Here is a 17,577-nt window from a genome sequence, read left to right as displayed (position 1 = left end):
GGCTTGTGTTGTGTGAGTGCTTTTAGATATAGAGGATGTAGTAATGGACAACTTCAGAAGTGCTCAAACCCTGCACCATGCTTGGAAGCTGGTGCATCTCTGCCACGACACGCTGGGGTCCCACTCCAGCCAGAGGGGCCAGAGCTCTCCTGCAAAGACCTTGCATCCTCCCAGCCAGGCGGCTGCTGGCCATGCTTGGAGCTCAGCTGCTGGAGGCTTCATCGAGGAGGGAGGGAGGAAAAGAAAAGAGACATTTTAAGGAAGAGTTTAAACATCTGTTTTCACAGCTGCAGGGAAGCACACCGATGGGAAGGGTGTTTGAAGCCCATTTGGAGAGGGGCAGGATGTTCAGGGGAGGCTGCTCTGGCAGCGGGGCCAATGCCCCAGCACCGAGCCCATCGCCTCCATCCTGCCCCTCCGATGCTGCGGGGAGGGCCCGGCCCTTGAGGACCAGGTTGCATGTGTGGGATGCTCCTTATGATGCTTGGAGCCGTGGAGGAAGCAAACTGCTCTGTCTTCTCCCTGGCCAGTTTAGAGCATTATGCTTTCCCAAGTAACATCCCAGCAGTGCTTGTAAATCATTTAGCAGCATCCCACAGTGAGCTCTGGGAAATGGGTTAATGAATGATATTGTATAGCTCCCCTTTTCTTGGGTCCATTTTCTGGCAGGACCTCCACAGCTCTGGCACCTCAGTGCCCTGCTTAAACACGGAGGGAGCAAGGCATGTAAAGGGTGGAACCTTTGCTCCCCCAAATCAGGCCTCAGTTAAACAGCATGGGGAGAAAGATCTCAGGAGGGGATCGGAAAGAAACAGGCAGCTGGTGCTCACCCTTGGCATTAGGAAGGCTGCTGTAACCATGGAGCTTTGAAACTTTCCCGTTTGCTGCCTGAGTGCAATGTTATTTTTACCAGGGCTGTTTCTATCTATAAAGGAGAAGGAGATGGGACTGCTCACCATCCATGGGGCAGCAGGAGGGGAATTCCAAATTTATCCATTGATCCCTGGAAAGGAAAAGGTATAAAGATACTTCTTGGAAGTATTCTTATTACAAAAACTTATTATTACCCTAAAACTACTCAAAAAATGGAGAATGGTGACACCTGTCTAAGATTTTAGGGGAGGATCTTGTTACTTTTCTTTAAGAACAATCCCATAAGACGCTGTAGGATGTGACTGTAAGGAGAGTGACAACGCAAATAAATCCACAGTTGAGAAACGACTGCAGCCGGCCAGAAAGGATTTCAGAAACAAGGAAGCTGGGGCAGAGGCAGAAGATAGGCTCAAAGGTAAAAAGAACTGGATTTATGGATACTGCTCACCCTGCGCGTCACTGTCCTTTGTTTTAGAAGCTGGACAATAAAAATTAGTTGTTCACACCTGAGTTTTGGGTTCCTCCTTCTGCCCTTTCAAATCTGGACCCCACCCCACCTTCCCCTGCGCCTCCCAGGCAGCCCCCAGTGCTCCGCAGAGCTGCCGGGCTGCTTGCCCCCTCCTGCCGCTGATCGCTGGCTCCCTCTGCGCCTTCGGTCTCAGCGACCGGGGAGACTCGCCGAGATCCCTGAATGCTGCTGAAAACAACTACATTCTTGGTTGGGTGCCCAAGAAATGTGTTAGATCAACAAGAGAGCACACTGTAAGGTTTGCTTTTGCTCCTGGTTACCCTGGGCTGAAGAAACTGTGAACTACAGGGACCCCACGTGCTCTGGCACACGTTCTCTTAAAAAAAAGGGATAAACTTTCTGTTTTTAGAGAGTGGTTTCTTCCCTTTCCCAAAGCTCTGCACCTTAGAAAGTTTCAAATACAGCCTGCGCACACAGCCCTCGGAGAACGTCCCTTGAAGGGCTATACCTTACGCACACAGGCAAATCCACCATCCCGGTCAGCTCCTGCAAGCAGGAGCGCAGACACAGCTGAAGGTTGGCCCAGGTCAGCTTTACCCTGAGCGTGTCCCAGAGCAGCCACACAGTCCCACCCAGAGGGATCAGCGTACAGCCATGCCGCCCCAACCTCCGGGAGCTGCCAGCTCTGGCATTTGGGACTATGCTGGGAAAACAGCATTGAGAGGGAGAATCAAGGACTTAGGAACTATTTTTGGATTTTTCCATGGACTAGAGAGCACTTGGGCACAGCATGTGCACTGTGCCTCAGCACATCCTACACAACGGTCAACAATAGCAGAAGAACAAAGCAGCTTGTGAGTAAGTGACAGAAATGAACATCTTCAAGCTAAATTCATTGCGTAAACTAGCTTTCTTGGGACTGACTAAAATAAAGGAACAATCCCAGTAAGCAGCGGCTCACATGTCAAGCAACAATTGAAATAACCCTTGAGTAATTCCTTCCCCATGGTCCCCACTCAGCCCTATTCACCCCAAAGAGGTAAGAGCATCTAAGTGATTGTGTTTCACTAGGGAAGAAAACAAGGATGGAGAGAGGACGCAGAATGATTTGGTCTGCTGACAGTGACAGCCAGCCAGCAGTACCTGCAAAGGGTAAGCTTTTATAGCCCTTACACAAGCAAGGATTAGTAAAGGGGGAGGAGGCAGAGCAGCATTACACTGTCAAAACATTAAGCTACTCAAGGTATTCTAACTCAAGTAACTGGGGTTCATACAAAATCTACCACTTACAGATTAAGCTAATCTTGAAATTCAGCTGCACAACGTTCAGCAACATTTTAGGCACACGTGTGTATGTTACGATATAAAAAGCAGCAAAATGTTCACAGTACACAAAGAACTTCAGTTTGGAGAAGCACCAAGACAGGTTTCAGTCTATTTACCTCATCGCTGTATTAAGTGCTAACTCAGTTATTGGAAAAATGTGAAAGTAAGGCAAGCCAACATACATACCACCAAAACTTCGCAAAGAGGAAAATAATTTTATTCCAGTGTTAAGTCATAGAACAGTGTGATAAAAATCAGACCTTTAACAATTGCTAAACTTTGTGCAAACACATTAAGAACCTATGCAACTTTCCTATTCAGCGATAGACGGTCGATTGAATGCCAGAACAGGTGTTTACGATACTACGTGCTTACCGTACAGAAGCATACTAGAGTCAGAGACCACGGGTTTTAAGAATGGTTACATTGAAAAAGGATATACATTTCTCTATTCTGCAGTTCAGACTACTTTGATAAGAATACTTCAATACCAATTCTTCTCATTCTACAGTGGAAAGCCTTGCAAACCAAACAAGCAAGATGGCTCCTGCATGAATATTTTGATGTATCTTTCCATTAGCTGTCAGCAACAGAATACCGCTGATTAAATTACACAGTTCATCAATAACTAACACGTGGTGGGGAAAAAGACAACTGTTCTCTGGAAACCAGTAATACAAACATCCATTCGGTGGAGTTCGATTATAGTCTTAGGATGCACAGAGACTGTAGGTGCAGAAGTGCCATATGCAGTACAATTAAAAACAACTTCTTGAATGGACTTGAACATGGCTCATCATGCGGATGAGTTTTTCCTCCACACTGTTGTATGAGGTAGGTATACATCCCACCCATTTCACAGGAAAAGAAGCACCATAGTTCAGCAACTTTAGTTACAGTCATATCACAAATAGGATAGGTTCCAATTTCCCAAATAATTCACTAACCCCACCTATTATAGAGTTGCATAGATCAAAGACCCTGTGTCAACAAAATTCGGAGGAATTCCCATCACCTCTCCCCTTGGTCTCCCACATGAAAAGAACACCTTAAGGGAAGTGACATGGAAGTAAAAACATGCTTTTAATTCTGAGAAATTTGCATGGAGCTCTTTAAAATGAGATTTGGGTCAAGACTGCTGAAGTGAAAGCCGAGGTAACTGTGGCACAGGCCTTTTTGTACCTTCACTCCACAATGCCGAGTTCACAATGAGGTCAGCGTTCTGACATCTCTACCACGTTGTGACGGGCTGTGCACGTTCGTCTGAGTGCACAGATCCTGAAGACTCCTCTTTAGGAACGGAATCAAACTGAACCCTGGGGCTGCTCCATCTGTCTACAGCTCTCCCCGTGGCGTAGCAGCTCGTAGGTGTCCTCCGGACAAGAACAGCATGGGGGGGAACCAAAACCTTTCCAAAGCAACCGTGCAACTCTGTGCAAGGAACACCTTTCTTGAACTACAATACAAGTTTGTGCAGAGGTGTGGATATACCTCTTACATCCACTAAAATCCAGAATAAAACGCACAACAGAACAAGCTCATGAAAGTTTACAGAACTTAAATATTTATTTTTTAAACCATTTAAAACCCCCCAAAACATTGAAATAAGCTTCATCTATAAACAGATTTACAAGACTAACAACTACAGAAGCTAGAGGAGCACTACAATTTGTTTCTGTGATGCAGTTATTTTGTAAAGCTTCAGATCAACTGTATTTACAACTTTTGCTGCTTTTACATTTATAAAAATATTTATTTAATCCATAACATTATTGTTTTCAAAAACTATTTCCAGACTTTTTTCTCAGATATAAATTCTAATCGAATTTCAGTTATATAGCAGATGAAAGTTTTAAACGGAAACATTTTTTTAAAATCAAAACAAGGAGTTAAAAGTAATTTTTTTTACAGTGTAGGCACCATTGAAAATAATTGTCCTTGGCATATCTAACCACCATCTCTCACAAGTGTCCTTTATATAAAAACGATGTAATGGCAACATTTGACTAAAAATGCAGTATTTACTTGCACACCATTACTTTTTCAATATTTGGCAGATAAATTTCAGATTCTTTAAAATGACTTTTGTGCAAAAACAAAATGTGCAGGTCTGAACCATAAAATAAAACACACCCAGCCTTTATCAAAAATAAATTTACACCAACAGTTCCACAGCTAAGTACTGAAAAAACAACCCCAGTTCAAAACTTCAGCATAATATACATACTGGGTTGAAAAAGGGAAAAAAAACAGAAGAGAAGATATTACCCATCTAGCAGTACCATAAATATATAACTGAAAGCAACTTTATAGTCTTACCTACTTTTTATGAAAAAAAAAAAAAAAAAAAAAAATCACTCCGTACTGCACAGTACTACCTTTTTGTGAAAGAATATCTATAACTCAGTTATTTGCATATTAACTGGTAAATACATATTTAAAATACACTTTCAGAAAATTATAAACAAATTATGTTGATGTACTGTATTTTAACGTATTTAAGAACAAAAATGTGTATAAATATCTTACAGGAGAAACAACACCACCACACTGAATGCTGGTGTTACACTTATACCTGCTTGTGAGGTATGTATCACGCGACGCTCGGCTTCTCTGGCTCCCTTCCACCCAGGCATGTGTACTCAGAGGAAAAAATTAAATTAAGTTAAATTGGACTTCAGGTTTTGTCCATTATTGCCAAAAGCCCCACCCCTCAACTGTATTGCTTTAAATTTTCCTACCATGATGATGTAAGATTGAATTACTACTTCAAAACCTGTTCTAAAAGGTAATACATGTACTGTACATCAGGATATACCTGTTGCTACATATCACCTGCAAACTATTGACATATTGCTCTCAAATATATTTAATCATAGAGCTGCCTAAAATACTGTACCAATTTAGAATTATAATAGATACTGTTGCAGGTTTATTTTTCAGGGCACAATAACTATATGCTGGTTGAAGCAGGTGCTACAGCAATACCCTTGCCACTACATTACATGTTTTGAATACGCTTGTGAAAAAGCTGTTTTCTCTGAAGCTTGTTAGTGATTTACAAAAGTTTAACTCATGAATACAAAAGACCTGTACATCCCCATGTACAGGAACAAAACAGCATCAAAACATACTGTACTTGCACTTTCTATTAACTAAAGTAATGGTTATTTCTAAAAGCAAAACTGCACCTCAACATTTATTAGATTAAACAGGTGAAACTACAATATTAAAAGTTGTTCTTTACAAAATAATTTCCTGAAAATATAAAACCATGTGCACTGCCACAAAATAGTTGAGTAGGTTCTTTCAAATTCTCAAATCACCATCAATATGTTGCAAAGATCCAAAAGGCACAAGGAGCTCATGAGCTAAGCACTGCCAAGCTTGAAGTAGTTTTGGTGGGTTTCACTGGGTCCATACGAAACAGCAGTCAATTACGTGAAGTTTCTTAGGATGAGTCATTAACAGAAAATCTACAGATAAAAAAGGCAAGTAAGAATTTTGTTAATTATATTGTTGTAGCTTGGCAAACAGCACATAACTATTTTTGCATCACTAAACTAGTACATGCCTTCATCTCAACAGTTCATAGGGGAAAACCACCAGAAATTACGTTCTCAAGAAAAAATGCCCTAAAAAGCTAAGTTACGAGATTCTCCTGCTTGCCTTACTGGCTATAAATATGTTTACGATGAAAACTGCAGGCTAAGTAAAAGGAAGCAAGGTATAACAACTACAATAAAATTACAACACTAGAAAACCAAACAGATATAGCAATTGTTACTGTTAGTTTTAGTCTCAAACAGAAGTGTTACATACAACTACCAAAGCTAAAAATTTAAAGCACTGGACATAGCAGATCTTTCACTTATCATTAAACTACTCAAGTTTACCCAACATATCAAGTTCAGTGTCAACTAATCTTTCCTGTGCATAAGTACTTAATTTAAATTTTTTCTTTTAAAATAAAACTTTTTTTTTTTAAGCAATCCATAAAAAAAAATACCATAACTTACTTCTGAAATTTCTCCATAAGTTTCTTCACCATCTTATCTGTGATCCCTGGACACGTTGCTTCTGCCATATTGATGCTTTTCTCAAGTTCCTCAATTGCTTTCTTTCTGCTAGCATTATTTGTGTCCTGCTGTTTGAGCTGAGTAGCAAACCAAAACAGGTAAAACTTAACAAAAGTTATCAGACACTTGGGTAACACTTTGAAAGAAGTTTTTTAAGTCAAGACTTACCTCAGCAAATACAGGGGTGATTATCATAGTTAAACAACTCAGGGTTTTAACAAGATCCTGATCCTGAAGGTTAACAAAAATGGATTACGTTAGCATATTCCTATACAACGTATACGCTGCATTTAACACAGCACATGTGATTTTGAAAGTTCAGTTAATTTCAACAAAGAGCTTGAAATACATTACGAAAAAAGTGAAGGCACATTATACATCAAGAAACATTATGTGATGTGTAAAGAGATGCCTGATGACACACCTGAAAATGTCATGTATCATCAGAAAAATAGTTGATTTTTTTGTCTGATATTATATGAGTCTTTAAAATTCACACCTCCATGAGCAGATACTCATCTATTAGTATGCAGTATCTTTTGCATTTAAGGATGACATGGGCATAGGAAATATCACTAAACAAGCATCATCTCTTGAACTACAAAAAGATAGTCAGTTCTTATGCAAGGGAATAATTACAAAGTTTTATCACTAGTTTCCTTAAATTGGCTTCAAAACCAGCACTTAGAAAGAAGAACTCTTCAGACTGTACATACCGTCCCATTCTGTAGCTTCTTTGCATCTGGCTTCTTTCGAACTGTGGTAAAGCTCCACTCAGGATGAGAGTTATTTTCTTTGTTACTGGTCTCCCTGAGGAAAAAGGATATGGTGTGCATAATACTAGCACAACATAATGCTAAGCAAGCACAAGTAATCCAAATACATAATAAATCTATATGGATTAGCTCCATATTCCTTAAAATAAGAAGAAAAAACATGTATTGAAACATTAATTAAACTTTAAAAAACCAACTTCAGAAGCTGGATAAATTGAAATATGATCAAAGCAAACAGAAGATGTTATCTACCCATAAAGTTTACCTTCTTCCATGGCATCCCATTTAAAACAGTTATCTGATATCCAGAAAAGCAAGAGACTTACAGCATGTATGTTGTTCCACAGACATTGTGCCAACTTCTCCATACACCTCAACCTTGCTCTGCAATATTTCTAATTGTGATTCATTGTTTTTGGTACAACCACTAGCCTCAGACTAGGAAATACACAGCACTTAAAGAGAACTGAAATTAAGTTCAGAGAGAGAAAGTTTAAAGAGATAATGAGCGCATAGCTTGACTTATGCATCAGTCTTTAGGTTCACGTAAGGGGTTTTCTTGAAAGAAGCCAATGAAAAACATATGGAACAAGGACAGATGTACAGAAGAGGAGTTAATTAGACAAAGAAACAGCCACAAACCTACTTTAGTAACATTACTTAAAAAAAAAAGGCAGCCCAAAAGAGACTAAACTGAAAATAAACTTACGAATCTGAACCATCCGAATCACTTTCATCACTACTATGTCCCTCTGCTTTCCATCTCTTAAACCTATCAATCAGTTCTGTCAGATATGAAGTCTTCTTGGCATTTTTCATAATGAATTTGTGCTTCAGAAGTTCTTTTGCAGTAGGGCGCTGTAAGAAACACTTAAATATTTAATGTTATGCTAACATTTCATTACTTTAAATGTTAATAGGGGGAGATTTAGTAAGACAACTGACTTCTAGAGCCAACTCATATAGTATCAGGAAATTAGTGAAACAGGATGTCAAGAAAAGCCAGTAATCCACATTTACAAGCACTCTAAAAATACAATCAAGTTGCACACAGACTATACTGCTTATCCTTCTATGCTAGAAGGTACACACCCAGGAAAATGACTAATCAAAATTCTCCAATGCAACATTTCCTTGTAAGCAGAATTCAGACAGACAGCAAAAGTTCTGCTGGAGAAAAAGATTTAAGATTCTCTCCTCTGTTAAAGCTTCTCTTCTGACATTATCCTAAGTTTGAGTGCATTTTAGGAAGCTGCCTCTGTCACCATTTCTTTCAGCATTCTCCTTTCAGCATTTTAAACAAAAGAGACTAGGATGGAGACACAAAACACACCACCATTAACAGTGGAAAGTCTCTAAAATTATTTCAGTCAATTATGATGCACTACAGCAGAAAAATGCTTTGCAAGCATGAGAGTGAAAAACAAAATCAAAACATCTGTATACACACACACACATCTACTCACAAATGTTGGGTCCTTATTGAGACATGCATCAATGAATTCTTTAAAAGGTTTACTGAATTCTCCTAATAAAGTTGGAGGATTGTTTTTTGGAATGAGAAACAGAACTCTCATCGGATGCATATCAGAGTTGGGAGGCTCCCCTTTGGCTAGTTCAATAGCAGTGATTCCCAATGACCAGATGTCAGCCTGAGAAAGGGAAAAGTTACTTTTAGTACAAAATTAAGGGCTATTGCAACTACGTATTTAATAACTGAAATTGTCACATATACTGCCTCTATATAGTAAAATTAATTTTGGTCTAAGTAGATAATGCACAAAGATTCCTTTCTAATACTTGAAGGCTATAATTCCCAGAGACCTGGCTGACTTAATCAGCTTTAATAACTTTGACAAACATCTACAACATCACTTTTGTTGCACACTTTGTCACTGATGTAACACTGTCAGCAAGTTAAATGTGCACCTAAATACACATGCTTTTGGAAAAAGTTTTAGAAATGTTAATCTTCCTTTGAGTTTTTTTCTATATAATGAACTAAAAACTGCCACAAATGTCCCATGTCTAATTCAGTTTTTGTTTAAGATAGCAAAACTGCATGCTGATGTTACTTTTGAACTGTAGATGCTCTGAGGTATCCAACTTTGCTTGACAGCTCACTCTAAAGGAACAAGGGCAGATCGTTAAATCTAATCCAGCAGGTGATCACTATCCTAACAGGCTGCTTGATGAATTTAGCTAGAAAATTATCAACAACTACTTAGACCTGAAACCGCAAGTTCACAGTGTAATTTTCAGAAGAATAATGAAATAGTACTTATTTTAGCTAAAGGTAAGCATTAGAAACAAATTCTGTCTTTGTATCAAAATATGTTATGAACTATAACATTCTTTTCTGATTTAGAGATTTTTCCCAAGTGACATACACAAGTGAGCTACAATAGCTATTAAGGTCTCTGAAGGTGTTTCTCATTAAAAAGTGGCTGGCAACGGATGACTACACTTGGCACAGAAGTCATAAACCAAAGTGGCCCATAGAGTAAACAAGGGTTACAATTTGCATCTCTCCAATTTCTTTTCCTATTCACAAGATCTAAAATATCTGTATTTAATACTGAAGAATTAAACTAGCTCATTGTTTATTACTGAAATATCATAACCAACAATTGTATATTGGAGCAAAATATTTTGAAAGAAGAGATGGGGCTTGTAAATCTCTGCCACTACAAAAACATATGAATTTCTATTTTATTTTCTGTCATTTTAAAGTAAGAAGAGAAAGGAAAAAAAAAGGTTAAAATTCAGTCCAGATGCCAAAATATTCATTAGTATTAGCCTAGAAATTGAAGTGTATCTTGTCCAAAACTCTTCATCTGTCCTACCAAAGGCTTGCACCTTCAGTGCTTTCCCACCAGACTTTTGGCATAGAAAGAAAAGGGGGAGGGCACTGCTCTCGCAACATATTGACGAGATACGGAAGGCAAAAGATAAGGTTGCTGGAAGAATGTAAATGAAGGGTGGTACAGCTGTATTTATACACAGGACAAGCAGAAATGCTGTCGACTGGACAACATGCATTTTTAAAGCGAGGTAGAGTGCTTTTCCAAAATGCCCTAGGGTGCACATTACAGCTGCACCACTGAAACCCTAAACATGAGAACTACAACTGCACGCACATGCTCCTTCCTATCAGGAAGGACCCTTGTGATATGTACACCAATTCCTTCAAGTCTGAATGATCCACGGAAAGTCTCCTAGAGTGTGAGTATCTTCAGGACATCTCATATTCAACAGTCTTTTCTTTATGCGCACAAGTACAGTTACATGTTTGCTATTTGAGAAAAAACAGTATGAAAGTATCACTTTGCATATACCAAGATTTTAAGATTTCTTGCTCCTGTTTAGGGTTGCATGTACAGAGTGTAGAATGTCCAATGCCAGCACTGAAGTACACTGCCATTTCACTAACCACGTGCTCTAGGTCATCTTGTGGGCATACACATGGGAGAAGAGGGAACTGTTCCCTCCTTATCGTCATTTCAAGCAGCAGTTCCCAACCCTCAGAAAAACATGGAAGAGGTTTGCTTTTCTACTGCAAGTTCACATAGGGAAACTCTCCTTTGCAATTAGTCACCATCAATAGTTCCCATGAAATAGAAATGTACAAGGTACCATAATGCTACCACAGCAACCCATCCTGTAGTTTAAGTTACTTTTTTACTTCTCAAGATCAGTCACCTGTGCTAAAATCTTCAGCATTATACAGGTCCTCAGAAATACCGTTAAAGAAATGACATCCAGAGTTGTTTATAAAAATCTGAGAAGAGAGTAAAATTTCAGCCATCATCTTGGCCTTAAATAAGCTGGTAAGTTCTGGTGGCATTCTAATTTGCAAGAGCTTTATTACTGTTTGAATTCAATGTGAAACACTGAATTCAAATTAAAAACAAGCCAACCAACCAACCCTGAAAGCATCCAGGGAGCTTCTCTAAAAGAATGTTAACATGAAAGCATCAATTAACTTGCAGAGTTTACATGCATCTTGCATGTGAGTACATGACATGCAACTACTGTAAAAAAACCAATTTAATGGCACATTTAATTTTATTATTTGAAACCGTTTTTTGCAATCTTTTTTTCCTCTCCATACTGATCGAGCTAAAAAACACAAAACCCAAATTAATTTCTGTTGGATCTGCAGATACAAAGCAAAGGTATTCTACTCTCATACTTACTTTTGAATCATATGCTGACTGCTGAATAACTTCAGGGGCCATCCAAAATGGAGTTCCAACAAAGGTATTCCTCTTAATTTGCGTGTCAGTCAGCTGCCCAGCAACTCCAAAATCAGCAAGCTTAACATCGCCTTGTTCTGATAATAAGACATTGGCAGCTGCCAAGGGGAAATAGCATAATATCTAAATTAGATTACTGCTCTTACAATTTTTAAAGGCTTTAACTAAGTAACATCTGAAACTTTACGCACCTTTTATATCCCTGTGAATTTTCTTCTCTGAGTGTAGGTAGTCAAGACCTTTCAAGATTTCCTTTAGCATGGTAGCAATCTGGAACTCATCAAATGGGCCAGCACGCAGCTTTAGAGAAAAGACACATTAAAATAAATTTAGTCTTGTATCTAATTTTTGCCTTGTTATTAAGTCTTACCTTGAAATATTTTTTTAAAGAACTAACAGAATTCATAAAATATTCAACGAATTATGACAACGTTCTATCAGAAATACGTGCCATTGAAAATACTCTTATTTTTCCAACATAGACAGTATGCGCTCCCCTCAGCAGGCAATGCACATGAAAAGTTAGCATTAACTTTCCACAAAGTTATAGCTTCCTATAGACAGCAAACACAGGAGATTGAATTTTGCATTTTAGATTAAGCGAACTAAGAAACTCTGTTATTTTAAAATAAATTAGTCTATTAGTTTTAAATTTAATGATGCATTTTTCTCTTGTTCCAGCATTTTTGATTCCATGCTTGCTTTTGCATCAAGAACATAATGCGCTACTATAAAGCTGCTAGTATGGAATAAGTATAAACTCTGCACATTAGAAAGCTATGTAAATAAAACAGAAGGAATTAAGGTTGGTGATTCCGCTGTAAAAAAAAAACAACCACCCAACAACACAGCACTGAAACAGAGAACGTCATGAAATTAGGGTATGGCAAATGAGGCAAAACTTAAAGGTTTTCTCCTTCAGGTTCAGTGGCTTCAGCTGTCACTAATAAAAGCTATTTCACTATTTCTGACATGCCACAGAAGACTATCAACTACTCAAGTTTTGAAGTGTCTCACATCCCCTTTCCCAAAAAGATTAAGTTCCAGAGCTACAAAACTACTACATGCTACACATAATTACTATGCTTTTGCATTCCTGTAGCTGAGTTGATGTGATGCAATTTCATAAAGAAGTTTCAACAGATTTATGAAGTTAAGCACATACTTCAACTCTTGCAGACAGGACCACTGTTAGCAAATATGTAATTAACAACATTCTGTAATACTGAAGACATTATATTTTCCCTTCAGAATCACATAAACTAAGACTGAGTTATATTATCTTACAGGAAAGGGTGGGTCTAAGCTTTTGAAAGTATGGGGAAACCACATCCACACACAGTGGACTGTGCTCTTGTACTCTCTAAGCTACATCCTTCATGAATGCTTACACTATCTTAAGTAAAAGGCACTTTCATGCTTAACTAAAAATACCTGAAAATGGAAAACCCAACATCTTTTAACCAGTTAAAATTAACTGACCTCTGTAGGTACACACTTCATTCATTCCTGAGACCCAATCCCAAAGGAAACTTTTTTTTTTTTTGTTCAAGTGTAATGAATATTCTACTGGGGGAAGGGGACAGACAGATGACCCAAAACCCACCACATATGGCAAGAACAGTGCTTCTCCTCATAACAAAAAAAAAATTGCCTTACATTTGACTGAGAACAAATGGATGTTTCCTAATGCTTAAAGAGAAACAGTAAAAACAAACAAACAAATCAACATAAATTCAATACAACAGAAATACCATTCAAATTCACACATTTTAGAGCATTACAATGTAGCAGTGATGTAATATCAGCTGCCTCCATGAACTAAATTTTATAAAAAGATATGAAAGCACAATGAAATAAGGTTCACTGGTACTTATAACGCAAAAAAATCATATACGTACAAGATCCAAAGCTGACCCTCCACCCAAGTATTCCATTATTATCCATAGTTTTGTGCCCTGTAAAGGAAGGCATGATTTGTTAGAAGTCCAAGGCTGACATAAAACAAATTTAAAAAAATTCACTAGACTACCAGCATACTGTTAGAGGAATGCAAATATAGAGTCACATTAGTCACCAATTTACTACTGCTTGTGGAATGATCACACAGCTCCCGTGCAAGATGTCTAAATATCAATTAAAGTTTGACTTCTTTACTTAAAAAAGCAACACTCACCACTAACTGGTATCTAAAATGATGCCACCTAAAGGAATGGAACTTAAGAGAAAAAAGTGATTTGGTGGTGGTTTAAGTTTAAACTAAGTGTTTTAATGTAAGATTGTAGTTTATCAAAAAAAAGACTGTCTTTGCATTACAATTATTAATTCCAGCCATTTGTGATACAGAAGCAGTACAATTTTAATAGGAAGCTTTCTTGTAACATCACCACACCTCTCATCTGAGGAAAATACTCAGAACTTAAAATTACTTTTGAAAGAGAGTAAACATGAACACACTTCAAAGACAACAGAAATTTAAAGCCTAATGGAGGCAGCTGCTAGGTGCCTCTTCCCCTACGTAGTAACTCTGCAAGCATGTATCTAACACGTCCACAAGCTCCAACTTAAGTTGTGAGATCCAGCAAAAAGTGAGAACTGATAGCCCTTGACTATGCTCGTACCTAAGGATTTACATCCTACCACAAAACATGCCTGCTACCATAGGGGCAGCTCCAATTTTGAAATACAAAGCAGCGCTACAACCACCAGCCAGGAGAAATCGTACTGCCAGACCTGGAACCCTACAAAGACGTTCAGGTTTACAAAGTTTTCAGATCAGAGGTTCAAAATCAGCCATTAAAAGGTCAAAGATAAGAGCAATATAGTTCAATAAAAAGTATGACTTAAGGCACCTATCTTAGGAATTACTTTTTAAAAGAAAAAATTTCTACTAATATTGCAATGTTCATGTACTCCTTCACTATATGCAATTTGAATCTCAACCCCTATGAATATGTGAGTTTCTGCACTTTCTTTGTGGAGAAGTCTCAACTACTAGAATACAAGAACTGACAATTTTTTCTAACATGCTGGCTTTGCCATTGGTATGTAGCTGCGAAAGGTGGCTGGTTCATATAAACAAAACTGGAAAGATTTGGTATCAGATCTACAGACCGTATGTTTCAAAACGGCGATGTTCTGCTATTTGCTTGCCAGAGTTGCCACACATTTCAGAAGAAACCCAAATATTAATCTATGAGCTAAAATTCTAAGAAATTCCGTGAATAAAAACCCATTTCTTCATTTGAAATAAAAACCAGTTATTAAAAATACTCAATTGAACCAGACCTGGTGAAGTACCACGCACGCTGTTTAAGTCACCAGCCAGTATTTACTAGTGCTAGTTGCTGGTAACGGAGCACAAGCTTACGGCAGAAGCACTCTTGAGCCTCTTGCATTCCACATCGTATACTTTCCCATCCTATTGCCTGACTAGTGACAGAAATCTAAAGAAAACTCAACAAGCAAACAAAGGTGCAGCTTCTGAAAGTGCCACATCCAATTATCTTAACAAAGTGTGCTCTATTAGGTTTATACTGAATTTAAAAAACACACCATTTATGAGAGTCTATTCCAATATTATGAGATCAGCAGGGAAGGGCTGGCTAATTTTAGCAGTTTTTATAAAGACCAACTTTGTCAGCTGAGAAGACCTGCAAGGAACTCCAGTTTAAGGCAAACATTGTGGTTACCAGACATGTTTGGAGGATTTGACTATTACTTGAAAACAGTATAGGGTGAAAATGAATAAGTACTGTGTTTCTGAAAGAATGTCTCAAAGAAATTGCTACTATCCACTGTAACCGGGTGTGGATATTTTCTAGCCAGGCATGAACAACCTTTTCCCTAGCTATTTTAGGTCAATCAAGTATAAATAGACAGTGTAAAACAAGCAGTGTCTTTAGATTGTCTCAAAGCTCTGGTGCACAAAGTGCTGTACAATTTTAATGGAAGTCTCTGGATGCTACTACAGGAATTCTCTATAATCAAATCTGAAAAATTGAGAATAACTTTAGGCTCTTGTAATTGTAAAAGAGAAGAGCAAGCCCTGGTGTTTGTAATAATTAAAAGCACAGCTACTTAAACCCTTCAGCTAGATGGCACAAAAAGGGAAAATAATGGAATTTCAGTCACCAAGAGAAGACCTATCTCCATGGGATCAGATGGAAAGTACAGCTCAAGTATTTTATCAAGCTTCACAAATATGCATAACCAAAACATGCCAGAACAAGCATAACTTTTAATACCTTTAATATCTTTCTTGCCTGAACTGATAAAGTGGTAATACATTTTAACAAGCCACTAGGCTTGCTGAAATCACTCATTTCAGCTATCTAATGTAACTCACACTGCTGCGTTGATACGCACTATCACTTTCAAGGGTACTCTCCACAACCAATGTTTTAGTTATTAAGGTGTGATGTTAATTGCAATCAAAGTGCAATATGGGATGATAGGACAAATTTAGACCCTGACCTACCACAACAATGAGTATCTACAGACAACTACATCAGGGTTTTAGTTATATTGCAGCTACTAGAGTTCTACTGATACAGATGTAAGCTTGTACAATTCTACACGCATTTGTGAAAGACACGATACAAAGGTAAAACATTTTACTACTGTATACAAATGTGTTTATTATGGTGCACTCTTTGACTATATATATGCTTGTACATCACCTGTTTAAAAACACTACAGATCTTGCCACATACTAAATGAAAATTTAAGACAAAAATTACTAATATCTAAGCTCTAAGATTAATTCAATGAGAAACTCCCATTCAAACTCCAAAATCCAAGATATACAGGTACCCCAAATTACAAAGATATGGGGGGTTTGCACCTTTTTGTGTCACAGTAACTGAAAATTGGCATCAGCTTTATCCCAAGAACCTCAAGGAGGTAGACCCTGCCATCTTGCACCAATGCTAAGGTTTTTAGAGAGTAAAGTATCTGATAACAGACAAATAAATTGCACTGCTAAGTAAAAATATTAAGGGACTGTCCATATTTTTAAGATCACATTTACAAGTAAGACATACAAGCTGTAGCTAATTCACAGCTAGGCTGCAGAACATAAGAGTATCTTACATGGCATCAGCTGAGCTGACTAAGTTACAAATTAGTAAGTCAAGTAATTGAAATAAAGACACACTTCCCTTCCCCCTTTCAGCAGCAGGAGTGTCTGGAAGAACGTGCATATAGCTGTTAAGTCTCAGGCTCCCCGAGACTGGGCCACTCCACACGGCTGGCTCTGCCTTCTGAAGTGCAAGGAAACTGTAAAGCTGTAGAATATGTAGAGCAGACCTGCCAAACTAAAGTCTCTCATCTGTAAATGTGTGCAATTAGAACACCCTCCCAATTAACATCTCTTAGTTCATATTTTAGTCATGAACAACTTTTAATTATCCAATATGTTATCTTACCAGTGGAGAAGCTGAAACTGGTTATAAATAGGTGACAAATCTGCTTATTCAAAACTTACTTAAAATTGGCTAAAAAAGCAAGAATAAGTTACAACAGAAAATGTTTTGTTACAGTTCAATTGAATGAACTGAGGCACACATGAAAACCCTGAAGCCAACACATGGTCTCAGCCACAGTTTCTTCAAAGTAAAAACTATCAAATTTAAAGATTTAAACCAGATCTAGATTACTCAACTAAGAAATATCAGTAAGTGTTGCAGGCAACCTGAATGCCTTTCCACTGAGGGTTTGCTTTGGTGTAGTCAGGAAAATACCAAGTTGCTTTGATTTAAACAGTGCAAAACTCAAAAACATTTCTAATGCCA

The 17,577-nt window shown here is 38.0% G+C and overlaps 1 protein-coding gene across 3 annotated transcripts in view; it reads right to left on the bottom strand.

The window, feature by feature from the left end:
* Positions 1–6,683: 6,683 nt before the first annotated feature.
* The window catches only part of STK26 (serine/threonine kinase 26), a gene marked incomplete at both ends in the record, with an annotated part of 32,672 nt that continues 21,778 nt past the window's right edge, over positions 6,684–17,577 (bottom strand). For 2 of the 3 annotated variants that reach the window (XM_082004103.1, XM_082004105.1), the window contains 8 exons: positions 6,684–6,824; positions 6,916–6,978; positions 7,464–7,557; positions 8,233–8,381; positions 8,990–9,175; positions 11,723–11,880; positions 11,974–12,082; positions 13,684–13,740. In XM_082004103.1, the coding sequence (XP_081860229.1) occupies positions 6,684–6,824; positions 6,916–6,978; positions 7,464–7,557; positions 8,233–8,381; positions 8,990–9,175; positions 11,723–11,880; positions 11,974–12,082; positions 13,684–13,740 (957 nt within the window). The remainder of the gene's footprint in view (positions 6,825–6,915; positions 6,979–7,463; positions 7,558–8,232; positions 8,382–8,989; positions 9,176–11,722; positions 11,881–11,973; positions 12,083–13,683; positions 13,741–17,577) is intronic. The other variant, XM_082004104.1, reaches the window with a different exon arrangement.

This window comes from Phaethon aethereus (assembly GCF_964289735.1).
Source record: "Phaethon aethereus genome assembly, chromosome: 10".
Taxonomy (NCBI): Eukaryota; Metazoa; Chordata; class Aves; order Phaethontiformes; family Phaethontidae; genus Phaethon; species Phaethon aethereus.
Note: the sequence above shows the minus strand (reverse complement) of the source record. Positions and strands in the feature narration are given on the sequence as shown.